Source organism: Alternaria arbusti (assembly GCF_024043155.1).
Source record: "Alternaria arbusti strain BMP 1465 chromosome Unknown scaffold_7, whole genome shotgun sequence".
NCBI lineage: Eukaryota > Fungi > Ascomycota > Dothideomycetes > Pleosporales > Pleosporaceae > Alternaria > Alternaria arbusti.
This window is the reverse complement of record NW_026249947.1, coordinates 1,053,572-1,066,209: the sequence shown is the minus strand read 5'-3', so window position 1 is coordinate 1,066,209 and position 12,638 is coordinate 1,053,572. Positions and strand designations below refer to the sequence as shown.

The 12,638-nt window shown below is 53.1% G+C and overlaps 3 protein-coding genes across 3 annotated transcripts; 2 read left to right on the top strand and 1 right to left on the bottom strand.

The window, feature by feature from the left end:
* Nucleotides 1-4,855: 4,855 nt before the first annotated feature.
* On the top strand, nt 4,856-5,968 carry J4E86_006167 (uncharacterized protein; the record flags this gene model as incomplete). The annotated part of the gene is made up of 1 exon (XM_051446698.1): nt 4,856-5,968. The coding sequence occupies one exon, from the start codon at nt 4,856-4,858 to the stop codon at nt 5,966-5,968; it is 1,113 nt and encodes a 370-aa protein (XP_051302273.1).
* Nucleotides 5,969-7,975: 2,007 nt separating this feature from the next.
* Nucleotides 7,976-10,068, bottom strand: J4E86_006166 (uncharacterized protein; the record flags this gene model as incomplete). The annotated part of the gene is made up of 7 exons (XM_051446697.1): nt 7,976-8,173; nt 8,322-8,577; nt 8,627-8,730; nt 8,787-8,889; nt 8,936-9,280; nt 9,340-9,961; nt 10,017-10,068. The coding sequence occupies 7 exons, from the start codon at nt 10,066-10,068 to the stop codon at nt 7,976-7,978; spliced, it is 1,680 nt and encodes a 559-aa protein (XP_051302272.1).
* A 501-nt stretch (nt 10,069-10,569) lies between these two features.
* On the top strand, nt 10,570-12,009 carry J4E86_006165 (uncharacterized protein; the record flags this gene model as incomplete). Its single annotated transcript, XM_051446696.1, has 1 exon — nt 10,570-12,009. One exon carries the CDS (start codon nt 10,570-10,572, stop codon nt 12,007-12,009), a length of 1,440 nt encoding a protein of 479 aa, XP_051302271.1.
* Nucleotides 12,010-12,638: the final 629 nt, after the last annotated feature.

The window sequence follows — 12,638 nt, the reverse complement described above, 5'->3', positions numbered from 1 at the left end:
CAACCAGTCTTAGCGGGGAATCGCCTTGACGTAAAAGCAAGCATACTGTCGGCAGCCGTACGGCGAATTAAGAGTGTGCGGCCGGTTCACGCCGCTGAGAAATTGTACCATGGTAGAGCTGTGGGAACCGTACGTAGTTGAGCCAATCAACAGTCATAAACTCATGCGCTATCGTGGGGAACGCAGCGTTAGAATCCTTCAGGAGCGTTCAACTCGTTTTTGGCGGGCTGTGAAGGCTTCGACTGTTTGGACAGGTTTCTGTCAGTGCGGTGGTATGCTTCTTGTCTCATCTGGGCAAGAGATGATGCTTGTTGATCTGCTTCTTCCATCAATACAAACGCATCAGCTTTGGCATAAGTTGCATTGCACCGGCCACCCGGCTAGACCAACGCAAGTCTTCGTAGTTCTGCCACAGTTTCGTACAGCCAATGGCGACCTGGAAGCCGCGGGCTCGCTCGACGCCGGCTATGCAGCATCCCTTTGTCCAGGGATCATGTCGTTCTGCGCGACCAGTGACCTTCTGCGTACATACATCATATCTTCTTGGCTCACAGGTGGCCAAATTGCTGGTGACAGTTCAATGTATGCGGATCGCCGAATTCCGCTTGCGATGTCTCAACTCTCGGTTACAATGTATCATGAGGGACACGTATGTATGATACAATGATTCGCGGATTGGTCTGGCAGTCGGTGAAGCTGCTCGACAGTAATAAGCTTGCGTTTCTACGCAAAGCGATCCGTGTGGAGTGGTATGTGGAGTGTTCGTTGTGCAAGGTGGGGGCGGTCGGGAAGAGCTGTGACCAATATTTACGGCAACAATAACGGACTTGGAAGTGTTGTGGATCTGGACCTGGCCGCATTCGCATTCGAGGGGCACTCGACTCGAGTAGCTAGGGCAGGCGAAGTGCAGCCGTGCTACACTCTGTCAGTCAAGTGCCGTGTAACCCAAGACCGGTGTAGTGATTATCATGCGACAGTATCCTGCTCGGATGGATGATGGATTTCGGGGCCGCCGGACGGTAGTTGGCGTCGAAGCTGCATGTAAGCAGTCCTTATTTGCGGCGGCAGAGAGGGCAGCGCCATATGGCCCTATTGGGAGACTGATAAGAATCCCATAGGTACTGCTGTGAATGCCGATCAACCCGTCTGAGGTGTACGCAACCGTCATGTCTACGGTGTGTGCCGCTGATAATCTGCAATGTACACTCAAAGAATTGTTTGACAAGCTTCACAGTTAGAAAAAGTATGCCGGGATGCATATCTACTGACCGCCTCGACGCGTGCTCATGTCAAATCGCCAGCTGATCTTACAGATCAAGGCCGCTGTTACTGACATCTTAGCCCAGACGCACGGTGGTGTAGTTGCAGCGAGCCGTCCGATCTTTGGCACGAGAATGTACTATGGTCGTTAGTGCGTTGTTTGTGAACCATGTGTGTTCATTCTTTCGATCATTGCCTTGCTGCGGCAGTTGTAAACGTGGCTATGGCGCCTAAGACTCATTGCGTCCACTGCATACGGCTCAACGGAACCAGAAGCCTAGTCGCGATGTGTCCCAAGATACCAACCGTGTTTGTGCATTAGAGATCTTAGATCCAACAAGATGCAGGGAGAATGTCCACGAGGTCTTTGCGATAGAGGCCATGTCACCACCCCACATCCGCATGAGGGGCCCACAACCGCGAGGCACTGGAAAGGTTTCCGAGCTTGCACAATGCAAATATCCAGATTAAGACGCTTGGATGGAGGCCGGATACCAGAGCAGAAGGGCAACCCTTTTGTTTGGACTGTGCAGGCAGATTTGCGATATCCCAGAGTGCACGCCTGACTAGTATTGCAATATTGAGTGACAGTGAACCTCATGGCAGCCCGTGACGGCAGCTGATAATCTCTCGACAACGATGAACAGCCCGAGCCTCCGCGGTAGTAAGCGAAAAGTAAATTAAGCGCATACAAGGTCGATGTTGGGACAATATTTGCAACATATGCAAAGGGCCAATAGCGGGAGGCTCTCGTGTCCTGCAGGAACAGCGGCATGTCGGAGGACGGAGAGAAGACGTGGTGCACGAGGGAAAGCTGCCGAGACAACGAGACGATCTGTCGTAGAGGCGCAACAAGCAAGCAGCTAGCACTCAGATCATCGTGCTTTGACGACAGCGAGTGTTACCTGGTGATGGTGACCCGGCAAGACTTCGCTAAGGACATGGCTGGCTATAGCGCTGTTGTCTGAGGTAGACTGCCGGCCACATGAGGCATCGCAGGAAGTGCGCCGGCCTCTCACTCGCTGGCAGTTTGTGGCTAAAGGGGTGTTGGACGGGGGTGCGGATGACGGTGTAACATCGTAGAATTTCTTTCATGAGGAGAACGGAGCATTCGGCGGTCTTCGCTTGGAATCGAACCACATCCCTGCAGAAATCCTCCCAGCCACCGCGCGATTTGACGGCGATCATCCTCCCCACATGCATCTTCATAGCCTCCAGACGACATCACCCGCCCTCAGCCCGACGAACGTGAATGCACAATGCGTCATTGCCCCATCGGTCTGCAGCGCCCAATGGGGACGTTTCCTGCACGGTTCAACGCCCGTTCCAGGTCCGATTGACGACAGCGAGCGTACCGGGCACTCTATCGCAGCGTGCGTGCCGTCTGCTGCAGTGATACGCGACTATGTTGTGGGTATCCTAGCCTTGACTGTCCTGTCAGTTTAGCCTTCGAGTCCTGAGGCACGTCCCGGAGCCGCCATCGTGCGCCGTCGGAAAGCGTGTGACAGCCGCCATGTGTGTGGACGTGTTCAGTACCACTGCACTCGCCTGCGAGTGGTCCCGACGGATATGTTGGGGTCCGTTCATCAGCTAACTCGAGCGCTCTGTGCCTCTGGCTACGGATCAGAGGAACCGTAGCAAACAGGCTGTCGAACGGCGTGATGCTGAGATATTGGGCGCCAATGGATCATTATATACGACCTCTCAAGTAGAGTAGTTGCAGTGGCTAAATTCCGAGCGTCTCTGTGAGTGTCTACAGACATGGGGCTCTTCCGTTGCATGCAACCGGGTCCCCCGTTCGATGCCCTTGGACAGTGCCCTACCAACCCCAAACCTGGGATTGCCGTTGAATCCAAGCCGTCTCGCTATCCTTGCTCTACTGCCGCGCAGTCTGTGCAGCCAGGCTCTGCCATCCGGCTGCATGGGTTACCCTCGCTCTGGCAGCATAGTGCGGACGGGCTATTGCTGCATTCTAGCGCCAAACGACCCTTGGGCTCTCTTCGGCTTCATTCGAAAGTGCTGTTGAGCATATAGAACAGTCGCTGCACTACGGCACAGCATCTGCGACCAGCCTGTCTTCTTGTACCTCGTCCCGCCGTGCCGTCCTTGCACGCTGACACATGCGCCAGCGGGCTGGACAAGATCCCATTTCCATCGCAAACCCGGTATTTCGCTGAGTGCATACCGTCCTGTCGTTTTCGATTGTACCCTCGACGTCATCTGCAGAACGCATCAACCACACTGCAGCCCTCTCCGGACTCGACGAGGTGCAAGAGCAAAATCAACCAGGCCTGTGTCAACAAGCGAGAAACCTTAGCTTCCAAAGCGACCGTGCCTACAGAAGAAGAAAGAAGCCCAGGCGACGATCGATTGGCTGCACTAGAGCTTGTTCGCATGATTCACGCCGCCGCTCGTTCATCTCTTAGCACGCTAGCTCGGAGAGACCCTACAGCACTGATCGGCCGCGCTCGGCACCAGTTGCACTCGAGACTAGACGGGAAGCGACGAATCACCGTCGAAGCCGCCACGGAAGCACGAGTGTAGAGGAGCCCCGATTGAGACGACTACCTCGAGGTACCCTTGCCAGCTCTTCTATCTTGTGTCTTACTCTTGTGCGTCTTCCTTCATGAGCACTGCGACGTCGTCGCCCTCGACGCTCTTCCTCTGACCTTCACTTCTAATTCCATAATATTACCAGATTACCCTAGACTTACCCCCCGACACGTCATCGCTGCTTGACTGGTCGACCAGCACGACACTAATACCCTCGAAGCCGTTGGAAACGGCCCTCTTTATTGTAATATTCGGAGCACACCAGGGCACTCTCGACCACGGTTCGGTACCAGACCTGCGTAACCTCAGTTCAATCGCAAACTCCTCTTCGACATCAAGCTGGTGCTATGCCTTGCGGAGACAGTGCGGAAAGTACAGTGTTCTACGGGTTCCACACTGCAGGTGCTGAGCGACGCAGGCGCAGTACACATTTTTCGTTGTTGCTTATACCTGCGCCTATTTCTGTTGGAAGTCACGGTCAAGGGTGGAGTCAACCTTCTCTCCGCAGGCGGGCCTTTAGTTCGGTCCCGTTGCAAGGCGAGCGCCAGATCCACTCCCGCGCGCGCCATTCTGATATCGACGCTTTCCAGAGGTGCCTCCAATTTTGAGAAAGGCAGCGCATACCATACGAGGACACGCATTATTATCGATTGTGCTGGACTGGAACACTGAGAGCAGGCAGCCGCGCTTTGACGGCACTTTCTCCGAAAAGGGTCTTCCACCCATGGAACGGTGATCCACTCGCACTTTCATCGCTCATTACCACTACAATCACTGGTCACGCAGCACCTTCGGACGGCACTGCACTCCGTAGTGACTCAAACCTTTGTTCGATTGGTCACCTTTCGCGTATTTCTCTCAAAGGTCGCTAGCCGAATTTCCAAATTCTCTTATGTTCTCAGTATTTTTCGACCGGACGACTCCATCTCACCACCACATTCTCGGGCGTCTCTGAGACTTGATCCTTGGGTTCCTTACAACACGATTACGACCGCCGACCTCTGCTACAGAGGGCCAGACCATGAACATGAACATCCCAACCATGTATCCGCACCACCCGATGCCGCCGCAGTATAACCAGCCCTACTATCAACAGCACATGCCTGTCACACTACCAGTCGCAAGTCAAGGCCCCGAGCCTTTGAGCCCGAACAATTGTTACCTGTCCGTCCGCCAGCAGCCTAAAGAGGCACTGGTCGCGGTCAAGAGCAAGGAAAAGTTCCGGAAGCCTGTGGATCCTCCACCCATTCTCCAGCTCAACCTTCGGGATCGCGTTGACGCCTCGAACAGCTTCTTACAAAACCCCTACATCTTCCTCAGTGCATCCCTGTACAAAGCGGACAGAGATGAGCCCGTCGAACACACTCCCAATGAATCCATGGCCGGCACACTGGTGTCGTCCCTGCATCGTCTCAAGGATGTCGATAACAAGGACGGCGGTTTCTTCGTCTTCGGCGATATATCTGTCCGGATTCAGGGCAGCTTCAGGCTGTGTTTCAGCATGTACGAGTTCCACCCTTCACGTGGGGAGGTCCAGAACCTCGGCTCTACACTGAGTGAGAAGTTCGACGTCGTACTTCCCAAAGACTTCAAGGGTCTCGAAGAGTCTACGTATCTCTCGCGGGCGTTCTCCGACCAGGGCGTTCGACTCAGGTTGCGCAAAGAAGCTAGAGGGATGATGAACAACAAGCGTTCGTTCCAGGCAGACTCAGAGCCTACCTCCCAGGCACAGATCGCCCCTAGCTACGAGTTTCAGTCATCCAAGAGAAGAAGGGAAGAATACACTCTACCCTTAAACCCAGAACCGACCACACAGGCACCCATGGACCACCCCGCCTACGACTACGAGCCATCCAAGAGGAGGAGGGAAGACTCTGGCTATATCTTGCCTACCAACTTGGGCTCTGACCCCCCGCCTCTACCAGCGTACCCAAATAGCATGAATTTGTACGCTTCCTCCACTCTCGCACAGCCACCACGGATGCCATTCCACCCAGGTCATCCAGGTCATCCAGGTCATCCAGGTCACCCAGGTCACCCAAGTCACCAGGTGTACAACTCCATGAACTTTAACATGGTACCCTCGTACGTCGATCATCCAAATGTTGATCCATGGGATCAGAAGATTCAACAGGAGACGGATTATAAGGTCTAGGAAGACCGCGATCGTCTTCCTCCATATCGAGATTTTGCGACCGGCTTGCTCGAGTTTTGCCCCGATATCAAGATTCAGTCATGCGAGGACGAGGCGGAGGAAGAATTCCCCTGGTCGAAATATGATGACCAGGTCGAGTTCATATGATAAGCACACGTCGGAGAAGGCATCGCATCACGCGTCCGTCTCGTTCATTCAGTTTTCGATGGGTATTTGACTTAGCGGTCTCAACCCTTTCTACACTCTCGGTTTGCGCGTGGTTTCGGACGTCGTCGTCCCCACGCTTTTCTTTATCAGCATGGTGTTATGACGAGGGCATTATGCATTTGGGTACGGAGTCATTAATCACGACAACATGACGTCGTCTTTCTTTTTGTTCCTTTCTTATACATCGCTACGGTACTAGGTATCACACTGTCAATGGAGAGAGTAGTAACCCTACCCTCCTTGGGATCAAAAAAACACACCGCCCACCGAACTTAAAATACAAACAATTCAAAATTACACACTGAATCCCTATGAGTGATGCGCCTGATGATGAGCTGTGCCTTCCGCATCGCAACCCCCCAATGCCGTACTACACTACCAGCGCGTGCAAGCCCTGAAAGATTTGGAAGACAAAGACGGCCACTCGGCTCGTTACCACCGTCACATGCGAAAGCGAATGTGTAGCGTAGATCTCATTGCGCACTTCCAGTCTCAGACTCGCGCTTGAACTAGTGATCGACAGCCGCGAAAACCTGCCTGGTGACATCGGGCGATGCCGTGCAGTAGCAACACAGCGGGGTTTCCCGTCACAGCTGACGAAAAATGGTACGAGATTCTTGTGCGGGCAAATTTGTGCCTAACTTAACACAGGCCATGCTCTTGCGGCGATACGAAGACGAGATCCTGTGCTAGCTGGGTTGGTGGTTTTCGTGTTGGGCTGCATTCTCATCGCGCAGTGAGGATGGAGAAGGTTTGGGGGCGGTTGAGTGACAGGATGAACGTGTCGCAGGCTCTTCTGGTAGGGAACTGGTCCATCTATCTAACAAACAGGTCATGAAGACCGTGGAATACATTTCTCTCGAGCCGTAGTCCCTCCCGTCTCTCTACCAGACACTCCCATCTATGCAAACACGTTACACTATTCCTACCACAACCCCCATCTGCTTGCCCCAGCAAGAAGAAACTGGTAATGGTTCGGTTCGCTCCAGCCCATACTCGCACCACAACCCCCCCTCCCTTCACTGCCGGACCCAACCCAAGCTACCCAGCCCCTCGCCTCGCTTCCCCCATCGCGTGCTTCGCGTACATTCGCGCGTCTTCGCGTTTAACCCAAGCCACCGCGCCGCCCGTCAAGCTCAAACGCCACACAGCACCCTAAACCTTTCCCACGATCGCCGTTTCACACTCATTGCCTTGGGGATCGTTGGGCCCCACTTTTCGCGTCGGCTGTATGGCTGGAAAGGGCATGGTTGGTGAGATGACGCGCATGAGCTGGAGGTAACGTGATTTAGTGCGTGGTGCTAAGGGACGGTTGGGCCGAGAGAGTTTGGGGGCTTGGCAGAGGGGGAGGTGGTGATTGGTGGGGGTTTGATGATTGTTGAGGGGTTGAAAGGGGGTTTGCTGAGGGAGGCGTGGTTGGAGGGGGTGATGGGGTGGTTGCGGCGTGGTGGGCAGGATGGGGTGGTGTCACGGTGGGAGGAGGAGAGGGAGTTCAGGGTGCATTAAAGTTTGTGGTGAGTGCTTGATTTGCTACTTGTGCAACTAAACAAGACGACCAGCTCGTGGTGTGTCTCCATGATTCGTATCTTGAGGAAAAGCTCATACGGTAGCCTGAAGGATACGCAACGATCATAGTCGTGCCATTACATCAAGAGCCACCAATGTATTCCCCAACCCTTCGCCATGCTCCAAGCAGCAACACTCGCAACGATTCCATACCAAAGCTTACAACGAAATAAGCGTCGCTACCAAATACCGAGTGTATATGCGTCGTGTGCATGCTGACCGTGTATCTATGTCTTAAGCATAGGTCGCGGTAACGGCTCCGTATCGAACGCCCTTGACCAAGAGAGAGAACTCCAGAGAAGACTGAATGATCATCTCGATCTTAATGTTCAACTCGTAGTAGGCCCCACCACTGATGCTTGTGCAAGCTTCATACGCACTCTGGGGAACTCCGCTCAAGTCGACTACCAGCGTGGCAACCGTGAAGACACGCTATATTTGGTCAGTCAAAAGAATTCGTGATATGCTTGAAACTTCGGCAACTCACCTTGTCAGATGAACGGGTAGGGGCCTCTTCAGCATTGCAAGCTAGCAAAGCCAGAGTAGCAGTACGCGGAGATTGAGGCCAAAAGTAACACACCAAATCCGAGTACGCATGCGACTCTGACTTCGAAGAGAGATCTTGACCCTTGTCCAGTAACCACATCATCTGTTTTGTAGCCATCTTGATACCCGTGAATGAACACCGGGATCCATCGGCCTCGTCATGCTGGCCAGCGACGAATACGTTACGGATTTGGGTGCCGTAGTGTCTACGACACTTACGGTTCGTGATCTGGGCGCGGCCGTCGCCTTCAAGGCCCTTCGCAGCTGCGCCTCGGACGATAGCCGACCATCTAGATCAAGTCAGTATTTGTGAGATTGATGGTCGGAAGTGTCACTTACGCGTGAGCAGGTCGGATCGCTACCAGACCATGAGATTCGGCAAACAGCTTGATCTTCTCGTACATATAGGGCGACTCAGAGAAGCCACCCACCATGAAGACGAACTAGTCTTGTAAGTATGTTCCAATATATTAGTTGGGAAGATAAGGCTCTGACATACCTTAAGCTTCACGTTACCAGTGCGGCGTGCCTGAACGATCTGCTCAAGCAAGAGTTCGTACGTGCGACGAAGCGGAAACTCAAACATTTCCTTGATATCAGCCCTGTGAATGTTAGAAGCTGCTTCAAGCCTCGCCTAGATGAACTTACGGAGTGATCATGATTTCACCATCTTGGATACCTCTAGCCTCGTCGTCTTCGACAGAGCTCAGAGGAACGGGTAAGCGCAGAAAGCTGGTCTCGTGACCCGAGAAACCGGTCTTGACCTCCATCACAAAGTCCTGAACCATGCGTGAGAGCTTGGGAGACAGCGATGTACGAGGAAGATCTTCACTTCTCTCTCCGGCGATCGAGATAAAGTCGGCAGTGCCTAGGCGACGCTCCAAACACTTCATAAAGCCTCGCTCGACAAAGCTACCGCCACACTGATCACCACTGCCCACTGTAGCTTCTTCCAATGTTGTTGGATCCAGCTCAGCGACGCGGTATGAGATCCTAAGTTTCAATACGTTAGTGGTTGCCCGGCTTATATATAGTAGGTGCGATGGACTCACAAATCGACTGTACCTCCGCCCATATCACACACGATGAACCCGTCGCCGACAGCAAACTGATCATCCTGAATGCCTCCACGCATAGACTGAATGGTGTAGATGGCAGCCGCTTCAGGCTCTGTTGTAAGCACGATCCTCTTCAGCTGAGGAAGCTCGATGTTGTTGAACCCGGCTTTGTCGACAGCTTGTAGAGTTGAGTGCTTGGCAGCATCTGACCATACAGCTGGAACTGTGACGACGAGAGTGAGAGGAAGAGTTCGCCAGAGGCCTTTTCCATAGTGAATGTCGAGGTTCTTGATCGTATGGGCCTTGATATGCGCGAGATACTTTGCGATGATCTCAACCGGCTTAGCAGATGATCCTTGATCACTACTGAGTGACAGCTCCCTCATGATCTTGTCTACTTCGCCAGCCTTGGGGTCATCCAACAAGAGCTTAGTCCACATATGGCGCTGTTCATTTGGAGCGATGAGTGAGCCCCAGTTGGCGAAGTCCTTCAGCGCGAGCTCGCTGGGGACCTTGTCCTTGGTTGCGATCCTGGTATTGCGACACGGCCAGTCTTGGATCAAGATAATGGTCTTGCCGACTACACCTGTATCCGAAGTTTCGCAGAAGGCGACACCTGTGCAATGTCAGCTCCCGCCCAATGCTGCGAGTATCTCAAGGATCACGCTTACCGGTGAAGGTAGTGCCATAGTCGATGGCTATGATCAGGCGATTGCCGCGCATAGTGGGCAAGTGTCGATGCAAGGTGAGGTGGAGGATGGATTATGCGTGCGTTGGAGATGGGGAGAGGCAGTTCTTGTGCGAGCACAAAAATATTTAGCGAGAGACTTTGAAAATTTCGTCAGGAAAAGTGAAGGTGAGAGTGAGTCCGCGCGTCGGTGTGTTTTCGCGCAACACAAACCACACCCTTCACTCACCACCCACCGACGGAGACCACACAACACTGCTTCAAGACATCCAGCCAATCGGTCGTATGAGATTGCCATGCCAGGTTTGGTCAGATACCTAGTAGGAGTAGTGAGTCTTCATCCATTCATGAGTAACTTTGTGCTAATTGACTGTGATCAGTACGAAGCTGCCATGGGCACTTCACACCGCTCTCACCCGATCGAATCGGGCCATCGCACTAGGACCCTCGGCGTCGATTCGTCCTCAAGACAAACAGCTCTAGACGATAGCCACAAGAGGAGCAAGAGCGACGGCGTTCGGAAGAGGTCTGCGACGATGCAGTCAGCAGGCAACTACGAAGACATGCCTTTGCACGTACGCGAGACGACGCACTCGACAGAAGAACAGGAAAATCTCATCGCCGCTTTCCAGCTTACACTTACCAAGCGCGATGAAGAAATCGCAGAGCATCGCGCCGAGTACACCAAGGTTCAGTCCAAGAATCGCAAGCTCAAGTATATCATCGCAGAGCAGATCACGAAGATTGGAGAACAAGACAAGACTATTGGAGAACAAGAGAAGACCATCGGCGAGCAGAGCAAGAAGATTGAAGAGCAAGACAAGACAATTGCGACGAAAGAGTACTCATTGAACTGGAAGACCAAGCTCATTACTCGCGCCATTGACGAGTACCTTAAACCTCACTCGTATGCGACTGGGGAGAGCATAGACATATTCAGCCCGGAATCGTTCTGCAATACCCTGGCCTCCCTGGCTCGAGAAGCTGCAGAACGCGGCCCTATGCAAGATCAGATCTCGTCGCTACAGAAGGAGTTGCTCGGACGAGTCGAGAAGGTACACGCTGCATCTGACGACGATTTCACGCAGGAATTCCGCGTAATTGCTTCACTCGTCAAGACCTTGAGCCGCACCGTTCGCGCCGTGAGCGAACTCGATGTTGCGGACGCCCTTGGAACTGGCTGTCTTCAACAGAATGTATCTCACCACCATTGGACCAGCCGAGCAAGGAAGAAGCAGTTTGTTGAAGCTTGGGTCTGGTCCATCCTCATCGACGACATCTTTCGTACACCTTTCTCGATCTTTGGTGCAGACTGCGAAGTACTGAGCACAGCCTGGCAGAACATGTACGTGACCGATCATGTCAACGGCTGGCCAAACCCGACTTCGCTTTCAGAGAACTGGCGCTGCGCAACGATGGAGAGCATGTTCGCCTTGGTCGATCGAGAAGCGATCACTCACGGAAAGATGAATGAAGTGCCCAAGCAACTGGAACCCGCCGTCATTGCCACACGCAACAAGATCCAGACCACTATCGAGAACGGCCTTAAGAAGATCTCTTCCGATCCCGATGTCTCGCAAGTGGGCAACATCGTCAACAAAGCATTCGCGTTGGCCGCACATATGTCACTCCAGAAGTCCCGTCTCCAGGTCACATATCCCAAAGTAGGAGACACATTCGCAGCAGAGTCCATGAACTATATCCCGGATCCTGATGGCGAAGACATCGACGAGGGCGTAGTGGCGTTCACTGTCAATCCAGGCTTGACCAAATGGGGTGACACCCACGGTAAAAACCTCGATCACCGTTACGACATCGTCGCATCTCTGGTACAACTCGAAAAGGCCAAGGAGAAGTTCATGGAAAGGAAGACTGAACACGACTATGTCGACATGTTTAGAGAGAGCTTCAGGGTCGCGCTCCCTCGGTTCGAGGACTTGGAAGCTCTCAGGCGCGACCGTGAGAGCCAGCGTTGAACGGAGAAGAAGTATTGCTGGAGCAAAGAGTCGACGACCGCTATGAGATCCGGGTTATGGCAGTTGAACAGTATGTTCTTTTGATGGACTGAATCTGGAATGGCGAATGTACTGGAGCGGCACGGGTGTACTCTTGCAACACGCGAGCTGTTTCTACGAAGCTTCTCAGTAGTCCTGTTTCTAATCTGAACTGTAACCCCGACGAATGTGTGAGAGTACATACTCTATATGAACGCTGTGTTGCTGTGCAGGTGTGATGATGACAACAACATGTGTGTCTGTTCACAAGTAAAGTTCTGGAAGAGTGAGATGCACTCACACAGCTTCTTTACTGCTAGGACAGAGGAACGAAAGCGAAATGGGACAAGCTCTTCTCCTTTGACGCTGACAATTTATAGGAGATGAGACGCGATCGGAATCGAGATGAGGGTGAATGTTCACGTCAGAGGCGCGTCCGAGCGAAGCCATTTCCGCGGCTAGCGCCGAACGCGTCTCGCCCATCCTCGATACCACACGCCTACGAGCTGTGCAAGCACCCGCACCCACGCATGCCAATTGCCCTTCTGTCATACTCTTTATTTTAATCACGTCTTCTATTCTTCGCCCCGCAAATGCAGAGCATACCATAA